The sequence below is a fragment of the Pseudochaenichthys georgianus genome, chromosome 9 (genome assembly GCF_902827115.2).
Source record: "Pseudochaenichthys georgianus chromosome 9, fPseGeo1.2, whole genome shotgun sequence".
Lineage (NCBI taxonomy): Eukaryota > Metazoa > Chordata > Actinopteri > Perciformes > Channichthyidae > Pseudochaenichthys > Pseudochaenichthys georgianus.
The window spans coordinates 33,681,010-33,693,042 of NC_047511.1; the positions used below are offsets into that span (position 1 = coordinate 33,681,010).

General features: G+C 39.4%; 2 protein-coding genes across 2 annotated transcripts; one reads left to right on the top strand and one right to left on the bottom strand.

Annotated features, from left to right (window-relative positions):
- Positions 1-838: 838 nt before the first annotated feature.
- pla2g1b (phospholipase A2, group IB (pancreas)) lies at positions 839-4,518 on the top strand. The gene is made up of 4 exons (XM_034091633.2): positions 839-956; positions 3,481-3,637; positions 3,736-3,863; positions 4,394-4,518. Exons 1-4 carry the CDS (start codon positions 923-925, stop codon positions 4,516-4,518), a joined length of 444 nt encoding a protein of 147 aa, XP_033947524.1. The 5' UTR covers positions 839-922.
- Positions 4,519-4,551: 33 nt separating this feature from the next.
- prkab1b (protein kinase, AMP-activated, beta 1 non-catalytic subunit, b) lies at positions 4,552-11,087 on the bottom strand. The gene is made up of 8 exons (XM_034091628.2): positions 10,554-11,087; positions 10,002-10,156; positions 8,922-9,091; positions 8,748-8,841; positions 8,252-8,366; positions 7,241-7,374; positions 6,334-6,402; positions 4,552-5,117 (listed from the first exon to the last, which is right to left on the bottom strand). Exons 2-8 carry the CDS (start codon positions 10,137-10,139, stop codon positions 5,040-5,042), a joined length of 798 nt encoding a protein of 265 aa, XP_033947519.1. The 5' UTR covers positions 10,140-10,156; positions 10,554-11,087; the 3' UTR covers positions 4,552-5,039.
- Positions 11,088-12,033: the final 946 nt, after the last annotated feature.

Here is a 12,033-nt window from a genome sequence, read left to right on the forward strand (position 1 = left end):
GAAACCTCTTCTGGGGCCATTTGGGTGGATTTTCCTTATCTCTGGCCTCCCTTGTTCGATTTTGACATGTGACATAATCTCTTTCTGACCGTTAGAGGAAATAGAATCGAAGTGGAATCTCCCCGCACACACATGTTTTAAAAAAAGATGGCGTCTTCGCGCAAGCAGTTTTGCTCCAGAGCGAAGCTGTCTCTAGGTTTGACATCTCAAAACCAAAAAGATGATTTATTGCTCATGGATTATCAGAAATCATTCAAAGTGACACAGACACATTGGATTAACCTATGGATTAATTTCAGCATCGTTTTTTTTATCGTTTTAATGCCATTGAAGACCACTTTTGACCTGACTACCCCACAAGTGAGCCATTTTGCCGTTTTTAGCTAACTAGCTCTATATGTTTTGATGTGTGTTCTTGTTATTATCTCCGAGAGTTCGTATCATTGAGTGATAATGACCCATCGATTCTGTGTCTCCTCACGATGTGAAACGATGGGTTGAGATGTGCAGCAAAGATAAATAATAAGGTTGTGTGAGTGAATTTCGGTGCAGTCATCTGTTAGTATTTTTCGCTCGTTGGTAATTCAGAGGCTCACAAATTAAAATGATCAGTTAGATGAGTTTCTTCCCGTTACATGGATATAAAACATTCATAGTTTATTAAATGAACATGCCCTCAGACACTGTTTTCTGCAAGATATTGCAGGAGGCCCCCGGTACCGGGGTTAAAGTTTGGCTGCAGCACAGTGATTGGCTGCTGGAGAATGAGGTGAACGCCCGTGATGAGCTGATTATATGCAGCTGCGGAGTGAATGTATAAATACCATGGATATATGGCTACCCAGTCTTCCTGAAAGAACTTGTGCTGAGCTTCATATAAATAACCGGCTGCACCAAAGTTGACGTTCTTCTGACTGCAGCCATGAAGCTGACGGCTCTTCTGCTGCTTCTCACCGGTAAGACACTTTGTACCACTCTTTAAAAACTAACACTTATTGTAAATAGGCTTGTGTAAATATCTATAGTACTCTTTTATGTTTTTTTTTCTTCTACTGAGGAATCTTGGAGCCTCTTTCCAAATATATCCAAAACAAGATTGTAACAAGAGCATGGTAGACGCCGGCAACTGTAAAGCCCCACATTGTAGAGACACATTTGTACATGTATTACCTTATTTTAGTGTCTGTACAATGTATTTCTACATTGTAGTGTATTGTAATGTTATAAAATAGAAAGCTGTATAATATTGTAATTGCACTGCACATTTAGCCCAACCATAGACAAGAGTTGAACATTAGCTATATAGGTAATAACTAATCGTGCAGCACCTCATTTCTTTTATTAAATAATAATTTAACAACAGTCCTTCGGCGGCACTCAATGACGTAGTATCCTTGAAATAGTGGCTCGAGAGCAGCTTTCCTCGACATTGAGAAGCACCCACACATAGCCACACACAGACTATCACAGGAGGAGGGAAAATATCCATACACAAATGACCTAATGACCCAGGGTCATAACAACACTATTAAAGTACTATTATTATGGTCTTTATTGGATCTATGTGAAATTGCATATTTCCTATCAAAAAAATAGATTAATTAAATATTTATGGATATCTGGTTTTCACATTAGTTTATTAATTTTAAGTCACAAAAAGGGGGTTGGAACGTGTAGCCTTTGTGGGTGGATCAATTATTTAAATACAAAATTAATTCTGTATCAAATCAATCAAATCAAGTTTTATTTATATAGCACATTTATAAACGATTTTTGGTCGAGCCAAAGTGCTGTACATATAATAAAAATAGCCTACAGTAGAGACACTTTACAGCAAATACAACAGCACAGATTGTTCAGAATATCAGTATGAGAAAAACGACACCCTCTGTCCTTAGACCCTCACATCGTACAAGGAAAAACTTCCAGAGAAAACCCACAGTTTAAAGGGGAGGGGGGGGGTGGGTAAGGGTTTTTAAGAATAAACCACAAGGGTCTAAAGAGAAAAAAAAAAGATGAAATATAAGGTACTATATTTTAAGTAATCCTATCTACTATTCCTATATTCGAATAATGTATAAACTATTTTAAAAATACTTTATGAAATCCTCTGTTATAAATATTAAAATAAAGAACTAAATAAATAAATAAAGAACTAAATAAATGAATGAATAAATAATTAAACAAAAGCCAGAGAGAAAAAGTGAGTTTTAAGTGTTGATTTAAAAACCCCCAGGGTCTGGGCCGACCTCACATGGAGGGGCAAAGTATTCCAGAGCCTAGGGCCAGCCGCTGCGAAAGCTCGATGCCCTCGGGTTTTAAGCCTGGTCTTAGGCACTATCAACAGCAGCTGATCAGCCGACCTTAAGGCTCTGCCTGGGGTATAGCGATGGAGGAGTTCGGCTATATAGGCAGGAGCCAGCCCATTTAGGGCTTTGAAAACAAATAAAAGGAGTTTAAAATCTATTCTGAACCGAACTGGAAGCCAGTGCAATGAAGCCAGAATTGGGGTGATATGGTCGCGCTTTTTATGGCCAGTGAGTGCAGCTGCATTATGAACTAGCTGGAGGCGTCTAATTGAGGCCTGATCCATACCCACATACAGCGCATTGCAGTAATCCAGTCTCGAGGTAACAAAGGCATTAATAACCCTTTCTAGGTCTTTAAAAGATAAAAATGACTTGGTCTTAGCCAATAGTCGTATTTTGAAAAAGCAGGTCTTGACTACAGTGCTAACCTGCTTATCAAATTTTAAAGGCGCTGTTAAAGGTCACTCCAAGGTTCATAACAGAGGGGAGGATATTTTTATTGCGGGAGCCCAGAATATCAACCGGGGAGACTATTGGTTGGGGTCCAAAAAAGATTACCTCGGTCTTGCTCTCATTGAGGGTGAGGAAGTTTTGGCTCAGCCAGGATTTAATCTCTGTTAAGCAGTTAAACAGTATTACTGTTGTAAATCTCTTCTCTTCTATTTGTTCATCTGTGAGGGAAACTTCTGTAGCAATTGGAAACAGGACTCAGAGACACGAGGAGAGCTGGAGCTTTGATGGCAAACACTGACGGTTTATTTGGAGCTTCGGCCGGAGAATTCACAAGACATGTCAAAGGGCCACGAGTTGACACAGGTTGAGATGCCAGATCAATTCTGAAGAACTCTCCTGTAGTTCGAGGTTTGAACTAGTTTGGAGTGTAATAATCAACATTCTTCAATAGATGGACTAAACCGCTGAGGACACTGAATCAACTTTAGTTGTCGGTTATGGCTCGGGGTCATCTACACCCTGAGAAGGATGTGTTCCAGGTCCAACAATAACTATCTCTGACCGAGAGTTGCCCGGTCGGTCATAAACTGGTAACCACAACACAATGCTAGTACAGCCCCTCCCTAAGGGACATAGCGGCTGTCCAAGGCTGGGCATCTGCGTCAAAGGGCAAATTATTTCCTGACAATCATGTGTATTTGTCTCTCGTCTCTCGTAGCTTGTGTGGCCAGTGGCGCGCTGCTGCCCAGAGCCATATGGCAGTTTGGGAATATGGTCAGCTGCGCTCAGCCCGGCACAAGCCCCTTGAAGTACAACGACTACGGCTGCTGGTGCGGCTTCGGGGGGAAGGGAGCCCCTATAGATGAAGTGGATGCGTAAGCAAGCAGCAGCCGTTTTGTCTTCCACTCATAATTTTAAAAAGTCATTTTGGTTAGGATTAATGTTGTTTTCTCCTTTCCTTCTGTGTTCTCAGCTGCTGTAAAGTTCATGACAACTGCTATGCATCCAGCAGAAAGGCTCCTGGATGCACGGCGTTAGCTGACCTTCCCTATTTACTTGCTTATGATTTCACCTGCTCAAATAAGACGGTGACCTGCTCAGGTATCAGACTAAACAACAAACACAGCGATTAGACCAAGGATGTTCAAATAATTGCCTACTGTTCTGATAAGCGAATAATTGTTACGTGCAAAGATGTCAAAAGTAGATGTTTTCTAATAAACGCTGGTTATTTGGTTTTCTTTAAAGATATCACTTCGGACTTTCAGAATCTGAGTTGGACATTTATCTCCATCTTCTGACAAAGACCAAACGATTAACCCAACAAATAATTGGCCAATTAAACTATAATTACATTATTGCAGCCCTAACTCAACTTCAGTAAGGCTCAACACTTGTTTGGATAGGACATTTGACAGTATGCAATCAGAAAATGATGTTTGAGCGTGTGTGTGAAAAAACAATATTTAAACGGCTATATTTAGGTATTACACAGCCGTGGAATCCCTACACTGCAAACAAATGCCCTCCCATTTTACAGCACTTTCAGAGTCAGTGATAACGTTTGAGTGATTTGAGCTTTATGTTTGAGAAGCTATTTGTCAGTTTCATGACTTTTTCTTTCTCTGCAGCTATCAACAACAAGTGCCAGGCTGCGGTGTGTGAGTGCGACCGGGTGGCGGCTCACTGCTTTGCTCAGAGCACGTACAAGCCTGAGAACAAGAACCTGGACTCCAAAGTCCACTGTGTCAACTGAGTTATACAACCCACAAACACACAAACACCAACGTGAGAACATGTATGATTTTTTAATTATTTTATAAAGATTTACACACAAATTGGAGTAAAAGGAGCTTGATTTTGTACAAAAGCATCAGTATGATTTCCACTTATGCATTAAGTGTTTGGTCTCTTTATCAAATACAAATCTATTGACATATTTAGGTCAATTGAGGTAAGAATGAAAATATATCTATAAGAGAACATCCACTTGCTGCTCTGTCTTTTGGAGATGTTGGTTTATAGATACTTCGGTCTTCATAAGAAAGGAAGCTGTAGGTTGTTACTGCTAGATCATACATTGACAAACATTCAGCATCAAGTTCAACTTTAAAATATTTTCCAAATTTGAGAGTACAGCATGGTTAAAGTAGATTAAGCAAATGTTTTAAATCGATATCAGGAAGGTATTTACAAATACAATAATCAAAGCAACAGCTGTGAACAACAACAGCTTAATGAGCATTTCAAAATAAGAGTCTGGATCACGGCTCTGTGTTATATGGGCTTGTAAAGAAGAGTGGTCACATACTTCTTCTTGTATCGGTGCGTTGCACTGAGGACCATCACCCCGTCCTAAGAGACAAGGACAACAAGGGTTTTTGAATGAGGCTTAAACACAAATTAATTGACTTTACATATAGATGTAATTGGAAATTGTATAATTGTACAATAATAATTGTAAAATGCGACCCACAGCAAAAACAGTTTGTATGATGAAATAATTATAGTTTGCTTAACAACAGAAAATAAGGGAAATCCGATATAACGTTTTAGATTCAAATTAAGATATTATAGTATACAATCACTGATTTTGGTCCTTTCAAAATAAAGTCATACACTTATTTGTTGTCCGACATTTGATGCATGTTGTATGACAAATGCTTGAAATGCAGGATCAAATATTAGGGTCTCTTTATGGTGATCAATAACATGTATATGACGGTTTGATTAAACCCCATTCTGTGTTTAATGCATCGGGAGTTCATGCATCATTTCCCCTTGGTCTTGCTGTGAGGGAGGAGGGAATCTTTAATTATATTATGCACAGACTACTTTAAAAGCAGCTTTGCATTCAGAGGTTGGGGTCACATCATGGAATTCTCTACAATATCATTTAAAGCAGGGGTGTCAAACTCAAGGCCCGGGGGCCAAATCCGGCCCGCGACTTCATTTTATGTGGCCCCGCAAGAGCTTGCAAAGAATATAATACGTTTATTATACGGTTACATGCCACTTTACAGAAGCAGGTTTCCCATAAACTACATGTCCCACAATGCATCTCGTTTTGTGACATGCACACTGAAGAGACTTCTGCTTTCAGGCGTAGTTAATGACTATTCAGAGGCAATAATGTAATATAACACATTTTATATATATATTATATATTTATATAGTTACAACCGGCCCTTTGAGTGCAACCTTTATGCAAATGTGGCCCGCGATGAAATTGAGTTTGACACCCCTGATTTAAAGGGTTGTTTGAATATTTTTTCCAGGTAAAAAATATGGATAAAGGAAGAATAAACAGATGCGAGGAAGGTAATGCGGGGCTTTGACGGTGAATTATGTATTTGTATTCCTTTCCTTCTCTTGTTAGTGTAGGTATTTGTTGTAAGTAACTGTGATGTACGGACCATCTATTTCAATTGTTTATGTTTTAAGTCAAATGGCAGTACATTTGATTGTACTCCCTTCTAATTTTAGCTCATTGAACATTAATAAAGTTACATTTTAATTGAGGATAACTTATAAGTAATAATAATAAACACGCCACAGCAGGATTTGTTACCTTGATGGAGAGGGCATACAGGTGATTGAGCATCACGTGGTTTGGCTCTGGAAGCAGCGTCGGGTCACACTGAGGGAGATTCAGAAAGAGGAACAATTTGACTTAAAGGTTCCATGTCATGCTTTTCCGGTTATTACCCGTCCCCTTGTGTGTTATGTAGCTTTCTCTGCATGTAAACGGTCTGCAGAGTCACAAACCCTCAAAGTACACCCTGCAGCGAGTAAAACTCTTAACACAGAAAATACCTGTCTATGCTGCCCCAGAACGCCTCGTTGGAGATTTTTCTTTTTCCATTTTTTTCTTCCTGAGTATAGTGTCCAAATGGACCAATCCGTGGAGCTCCTCACACACACACTCAGCCTTGTATTTTCTCAGCAGCAGCTCCGCGGATTTCTCAGCCTGAGACAGCATGACACCGCGAAAGAGTTAGTGTGTGTGTGCTCAGGCTGAGTTTCGGTGTCTCGCAGACCCCACGCAGCAACCAGGAAACGATGCCAGCTCACACTGTCCGCATCTCGAGCAGCAGCGAGCCCCGCAATGTCCCGCCAACACGGCACCCAGACCCCACGCAGCATTCTCATCTGTTTGTCATTACTGGTGTCATTTTCTGGTTGCTAACAAAACGCCATTGTAACACATAAACACACATCAGAGCACAGTGGGCTCATATGGAGGGGGGGGGGGGGGGCAAGAGCTGAAGGACAGAGTGAATACACATACTATACAGAGATGCTGTATGAGAAACCAATGTGATTTTGGAACATTGAACAATGTACATCTATTCTAGTAGACCTCAATGGAATTATTATTATTATTATGATCAGTAGAAATGGCCATGACATGAGACCTTTAATCTGAAAGTATCGTTACAAGAGAGAAACGTGTCCTTCATGGAGCGTGTACTCACAGAGATGCTTGTGTCCTTGTTGAGCAGCACCTGCAGCAGGTGGGGGGGTAAGATGGGAGGATATTTGATCTTGTCTTCGGGCTTTATCACATACGCTTCCTGTAGGTACGGGCCAGGAGGAGAACTGGACAAGTCTGGGGAAGGAGTCACACACAAAACTGATTAAACCCAGCCATAGATACAAAATAATAATATAAAATCAATTTCAATTCAACTTTATTTCCCACACATTGGTCCATTTCAGTACAAAATGATTAAAGGGGCCATCTTGTGCTTTTCTATAATGCTTCTCTGTGTGTTGTATAGGTTTTTGTGCATGTAAACGGTCTGCAAAGGCTAAAATCCCAAAGTATCCTAACAAAAAGGAGTTTCTCTCCCACACAATAACATAAAAAGATGATTAAGGTAACAATAGCAATACATTGTGTCACTTTGTGTTGGCTCAGTTATGAGAGCATTATTTAAAAACAATGACACATACATTTTACATAACATTTCTCATGACAGCATACAAAAAATAGAAACAATAAAAGTCATAAACATTTGACTTGCACAATATGGGAGCTAGAACTTTATTCTGAAATATAAAAAATGGTTATCTAAATCTTAATTTAAGTATTTAATATACCTGTACTAGATCTGTGCTATATAGAGTGGAGTACATTAGCTTTAAAGAGGGCTGTTTTAAAACCATCTGACCCACTTGAAATTAACGTGCCAGCATACTAGCTTCTGCATACATTTTGCAACAAATCATCATGATCCCATAGATCAATATTGATGTTGTGACCTTGATATCTTACTTTGTTCACCACATTTCGGTCTGCCATTTAAAATAAAGGAAAGGTTTGCTTAGCCAGTACAAATTCATTGTTCAAGGTTTACTGCAGCAGATTAAGAGTAACACAATGTATTTGTTCTCTAATGGCATACTTTCTATATTTAAAGCAAATGAAATAACTTTGTAATAAGATCTGAATAGTCTAAAAGTAGTTCTAAATGAATTTATACCTGAGATATCTTCAGTGTCCTCTGAGTCGATCCTGAGAGCGTCAAAGACTTCAAAGTCAGTCGTCTTCACCTGGATGACATTATTCACTGTGCCAGTTTTAGACGTCGTCACAGCCTATACAAAAAGAGTAATGTGATACAGACCCTTTAGATAGTGGAAAGGGCATTTCTACAAACATTGAAAAGTACAAGTAAAACGGTTATTTATAATGTAGGGCTGGGCAATTTATTGATATTTTGATATGGGAAAAAGCTATCATCTTAGATTTTTGATATTGTAAGTTATGTTTTTTCTGGTTTTGAAGGTGAAGTGATGTCATTTTCATGATCTATCTGCATTTTCTAGCAGTTCTATTATTTACCTTTACCCGCTTAGTCAATAAATCCCCATTACTCATGATTATTTATACAAAATATCATGGTGATCTATGATTTCGTCATGTTGTATTATTATATATTAAACAAAAAGGCGGGCTACTTTAAAACCTCCACTCACCGCAGTAGGGTCCAGGGTCCACTGCCCGTCTACAGAGAACTTGTACTGGTGCTCTCCCTCCGGTAGATCCACAATAGCTACAAAGTTTTTTTGACTGCGTTTAAAAAGGAAACCACGTGTTATATTTCTATCATAGCAAACAAATCCAGGATTACAAACCCTGAGTCACACTACCTCTTGTTGAGAGGGATCTTGGTGGCCCAGTTGTTGAAGGATCCCGACACAAAGACCTCCTTGGCGGCCCCCGTCCACCTGAACACAGTCGGTCTGGCCTGAGTTGGACTCTTGCTTTCGCTCTCCAGGTCGTGCTGCCAGGCCAGAAACTCCTGGATTTCCTCTGGAGCCTGGACGGCATGATATCAATGTATTTTTGCCATGTTAATAATGAGATCACATGGACCATAACAACATTTCATCTCTGAACAGAGGCAGCTGAAGAAGCAGTTTAGTGGTGTGTGTGTTTTTAATGCTATAAAAATATTTATTTCTTGCAAACTCTTTGATTTTCAGCTAGTTTTGTGCACAATCCTCACAAGAGATAATTGGAACGATTATGGGAACATAATTGAAAGTGGAAAAGATGTGCAGATATAAAATAGGTAGCATGGAACTGAAATCTGCAAAACACACAGAGGTCCAATGTTATAGATATTTGAAAATGTGTTATTTATTTAAAGGTTTAATAACATACAGCCAGGTTCTTACAGGTACAACATATTTGCAGTGGTGTAAAGTAACCAAGTACATATACTCAAGTACTGTACTTAAGTACAATTGTCAGGGATTTGTACTTTACTGGTATTTAATTTGTATTCTACTTCTTCCCCACTAGTTTTCAGCAATGAAGTGTATCTGCAAAAATACTCCTCAACAATTATTTAACACCTATAGATACTTTAATTTGGATTAATGATGTGAAATATAAACACTTAAATAGGACCTTAGTTACATCTGGAGTAAAATGTACAAGCTACCCTGCAGTATACAAAGTCATTAAAACTAGCTGCACCTTTACCAGCTTTGATAAACACAACATCAATAAGTATAATAAAACATATCATATATTATTTTTGGGATGGGCCGATCTGCATAATGAGTACTTAGACTGTTGCTACTTTAAGTATATTTTGATGCTAATACTTTTGTAGTTTTACCTGAGTAACATACATGCAGGAATTGTACTTAACAGAGTATTCCTACACTCTGGTACTTCTACTTTTACTTAAGATCTGAGTACTTCTTCCACCTGTGTACCTTTGTATCTTCTCTCTGGAACAGGTCTGCGTCCTCTGAGCTGTCCATCAGGATGTTGGGACGGGCCTCCTTGCCTCCCTGCTCCCTGTCTGACCTCTCACCCTGACTCCCGGACCTGTCGCTGCTGCTGTTCCCCATCTTGCTGGCATCAGACACTGAACACAACACACGCACGCACACACACACACACACACACACACACACACACACACACACACACACACACACACACACACACACACACACACACACACACACACACACACACACACACACACACACACACACACACACACACACACACACACACACACACACACACACACACACACACACACACACACACACACACACACACACACACACACACACACACACACACACACACACACACACACACACACACACACACACACACACACACACACACACACACAGTCAGCTGAGGAGGACCACTAGACCTAGACCTGTGTCAAATGACCACTTGAAACAAATGTTAGCAGCATATATTGCTGTATCTATTTATAATAATCAGACAATGCAAATACTTACCTAAATCTTAACAGATGAGGTTTGATTGCATGTATTTTATCAAACAGAGGTCTTTGGTGTCTTTGATTTCTGGTTGTAAACGCGTTTTTTGTCGCTGTTCCCGTCTTTTAACTTCAGAAGTTTCCTCAACAGCATTCAGACGGAGGTGCGTTCACGGTCCCGCAGACACAAAAAGTCACTCGAGTTTTATTTGTGCTCTTCCCTTGTCCTTATTCCCTACCTTTACTTTTCCTGCTAATCTCCTGAGGTCTGCTGCTCTTTGTGTGTTTTCGCCATTTAGAGGCAACCTCGCTTTGTTGTGTGTTTAGTAGAGAAAACACACCTCTTCCGCCTCCTGTCCTCGAGCTCAGGGAGAGTTAAAGTTTAACCCGAGTGTCGCCAAATACTTAAACTAGGCCTACTTGAAACATGATTTCGAAAAACGGTCAGAAAGTTGGTTGTTTTTTTGTTGGTTACTTTGAAAAAAGACAGATAAGAACTGTAACTTTGAAACCAATCATTCCAGGGGCGGACCAACAGGGGGACAGTAGAGCATAGAGAGGCGAAGTCACGCCCATCTACTTCCGGTCCATGGGACCTTATTTTGGAAAAATTATGTATTGAAGTCAATGGAGAGAGAACATGTATCTTTCAATCCCGTTTGAATTGTGCCATGAATTACACATATGATGTTTGTCATATACATGACCTCTTGTCCCCCTTTTCCACCCCATTCAAATGTTCTGGATCCCTCTGGTTTATTTCAGAATCAAGAGAAACAAAAGACATCTGTAAACACACTTAATCCTTTTAAATAATTTAAAAAAAGGCAGCAGCTTGAATCAGTGGTTCACAAAATAAGGGGCCGCAGCTCCACAATGGGTCACACTGTAAATACATATTTATCAGGATAGAACAAAACAAAAAACCTTTCCTTTACAAAATAAAATTTATGTTTTTTTAATTCTCCTCTTATCTTTGCTTCTGTGTCTTTTTGGATCATTTGACATCTTTAGGACTCCAAAAAATTAAATCAAATACTTTTTTGGCAGTAAAAAGGGAAATTACCCAAAAGTCTTTTGGCTTTTGGATTCATAAAATGTAATGTTGTATGTAAGAGGCAGGTAAAGCTGAAGTCAGCATAGTTTCTCAGTAGGAGAGCGTCCTCCTGCCATATCACACTGATTTCTCAGAGGTGTTCTCACGGCTCTCCTGTTTCATGTGATTATAGAGCCTGCAACTGTAAACACTCATGATAAAGAGTCAGCAGTATTTCAGTGTAAGGAATGGTCACTCTTTCCCTTTTGGATTGATGATTACCAGTAATAATAATACATCTACTGACTTTTGAAGACCTTTAGCCCTTATAATTATTGTTTTGAAATACAACTCAATGTTTCTGATGTCTTCCCAATGCATGAAATGAAAATTGTGCATAATTTAAATAGATCCCTCCCCAAATTAACTATTTGGTATCTTTCGAAACCCTGTCATTTAGAAT

Coding starts and splice junctions, on each gene's coding strand:
- pla2g1b (XM_034091633.2), top strand. CDS start 923: ATGAAGCTGACGGCTCTTCTGCTGCTTCTCACCG. Junction 3,638..3,735: donor CCTATAGATGAAGTGGATGC/GTAAGCAAGCAG, acceptor CTGTGTTCTCAG/CTGCTGTAAAGTTCATGACA. Junction 3,864..4,393: donor TAAGACGGTGACCTGCTCAG/GTATCAGACTAA, acceptor CTTTCTCTGCAG/CTATCAACAACAAGTGCCAG.
- prkab1b (XM_034091628.2), bottom strand. CDS start 10,139: ATGGGGAACAGCAGCAGCGACAGGTCCGGGAGTCAGGGTGAGAGGTCA. Junction 9,092..10,001: donor TCCAGAGAGAAGATACAAAG/GTACACAGGTGG, acceptor CATGCCGTCCAG/GCTCCAGAGGAAATCCAGGA. Junction 6,403..7,240: donor ACAAGGACACAAGCATCTCT/GTGAGTACACGC, acceptor AATCTCCCTCAG/TGTGACCCGACGCTGCTTCC.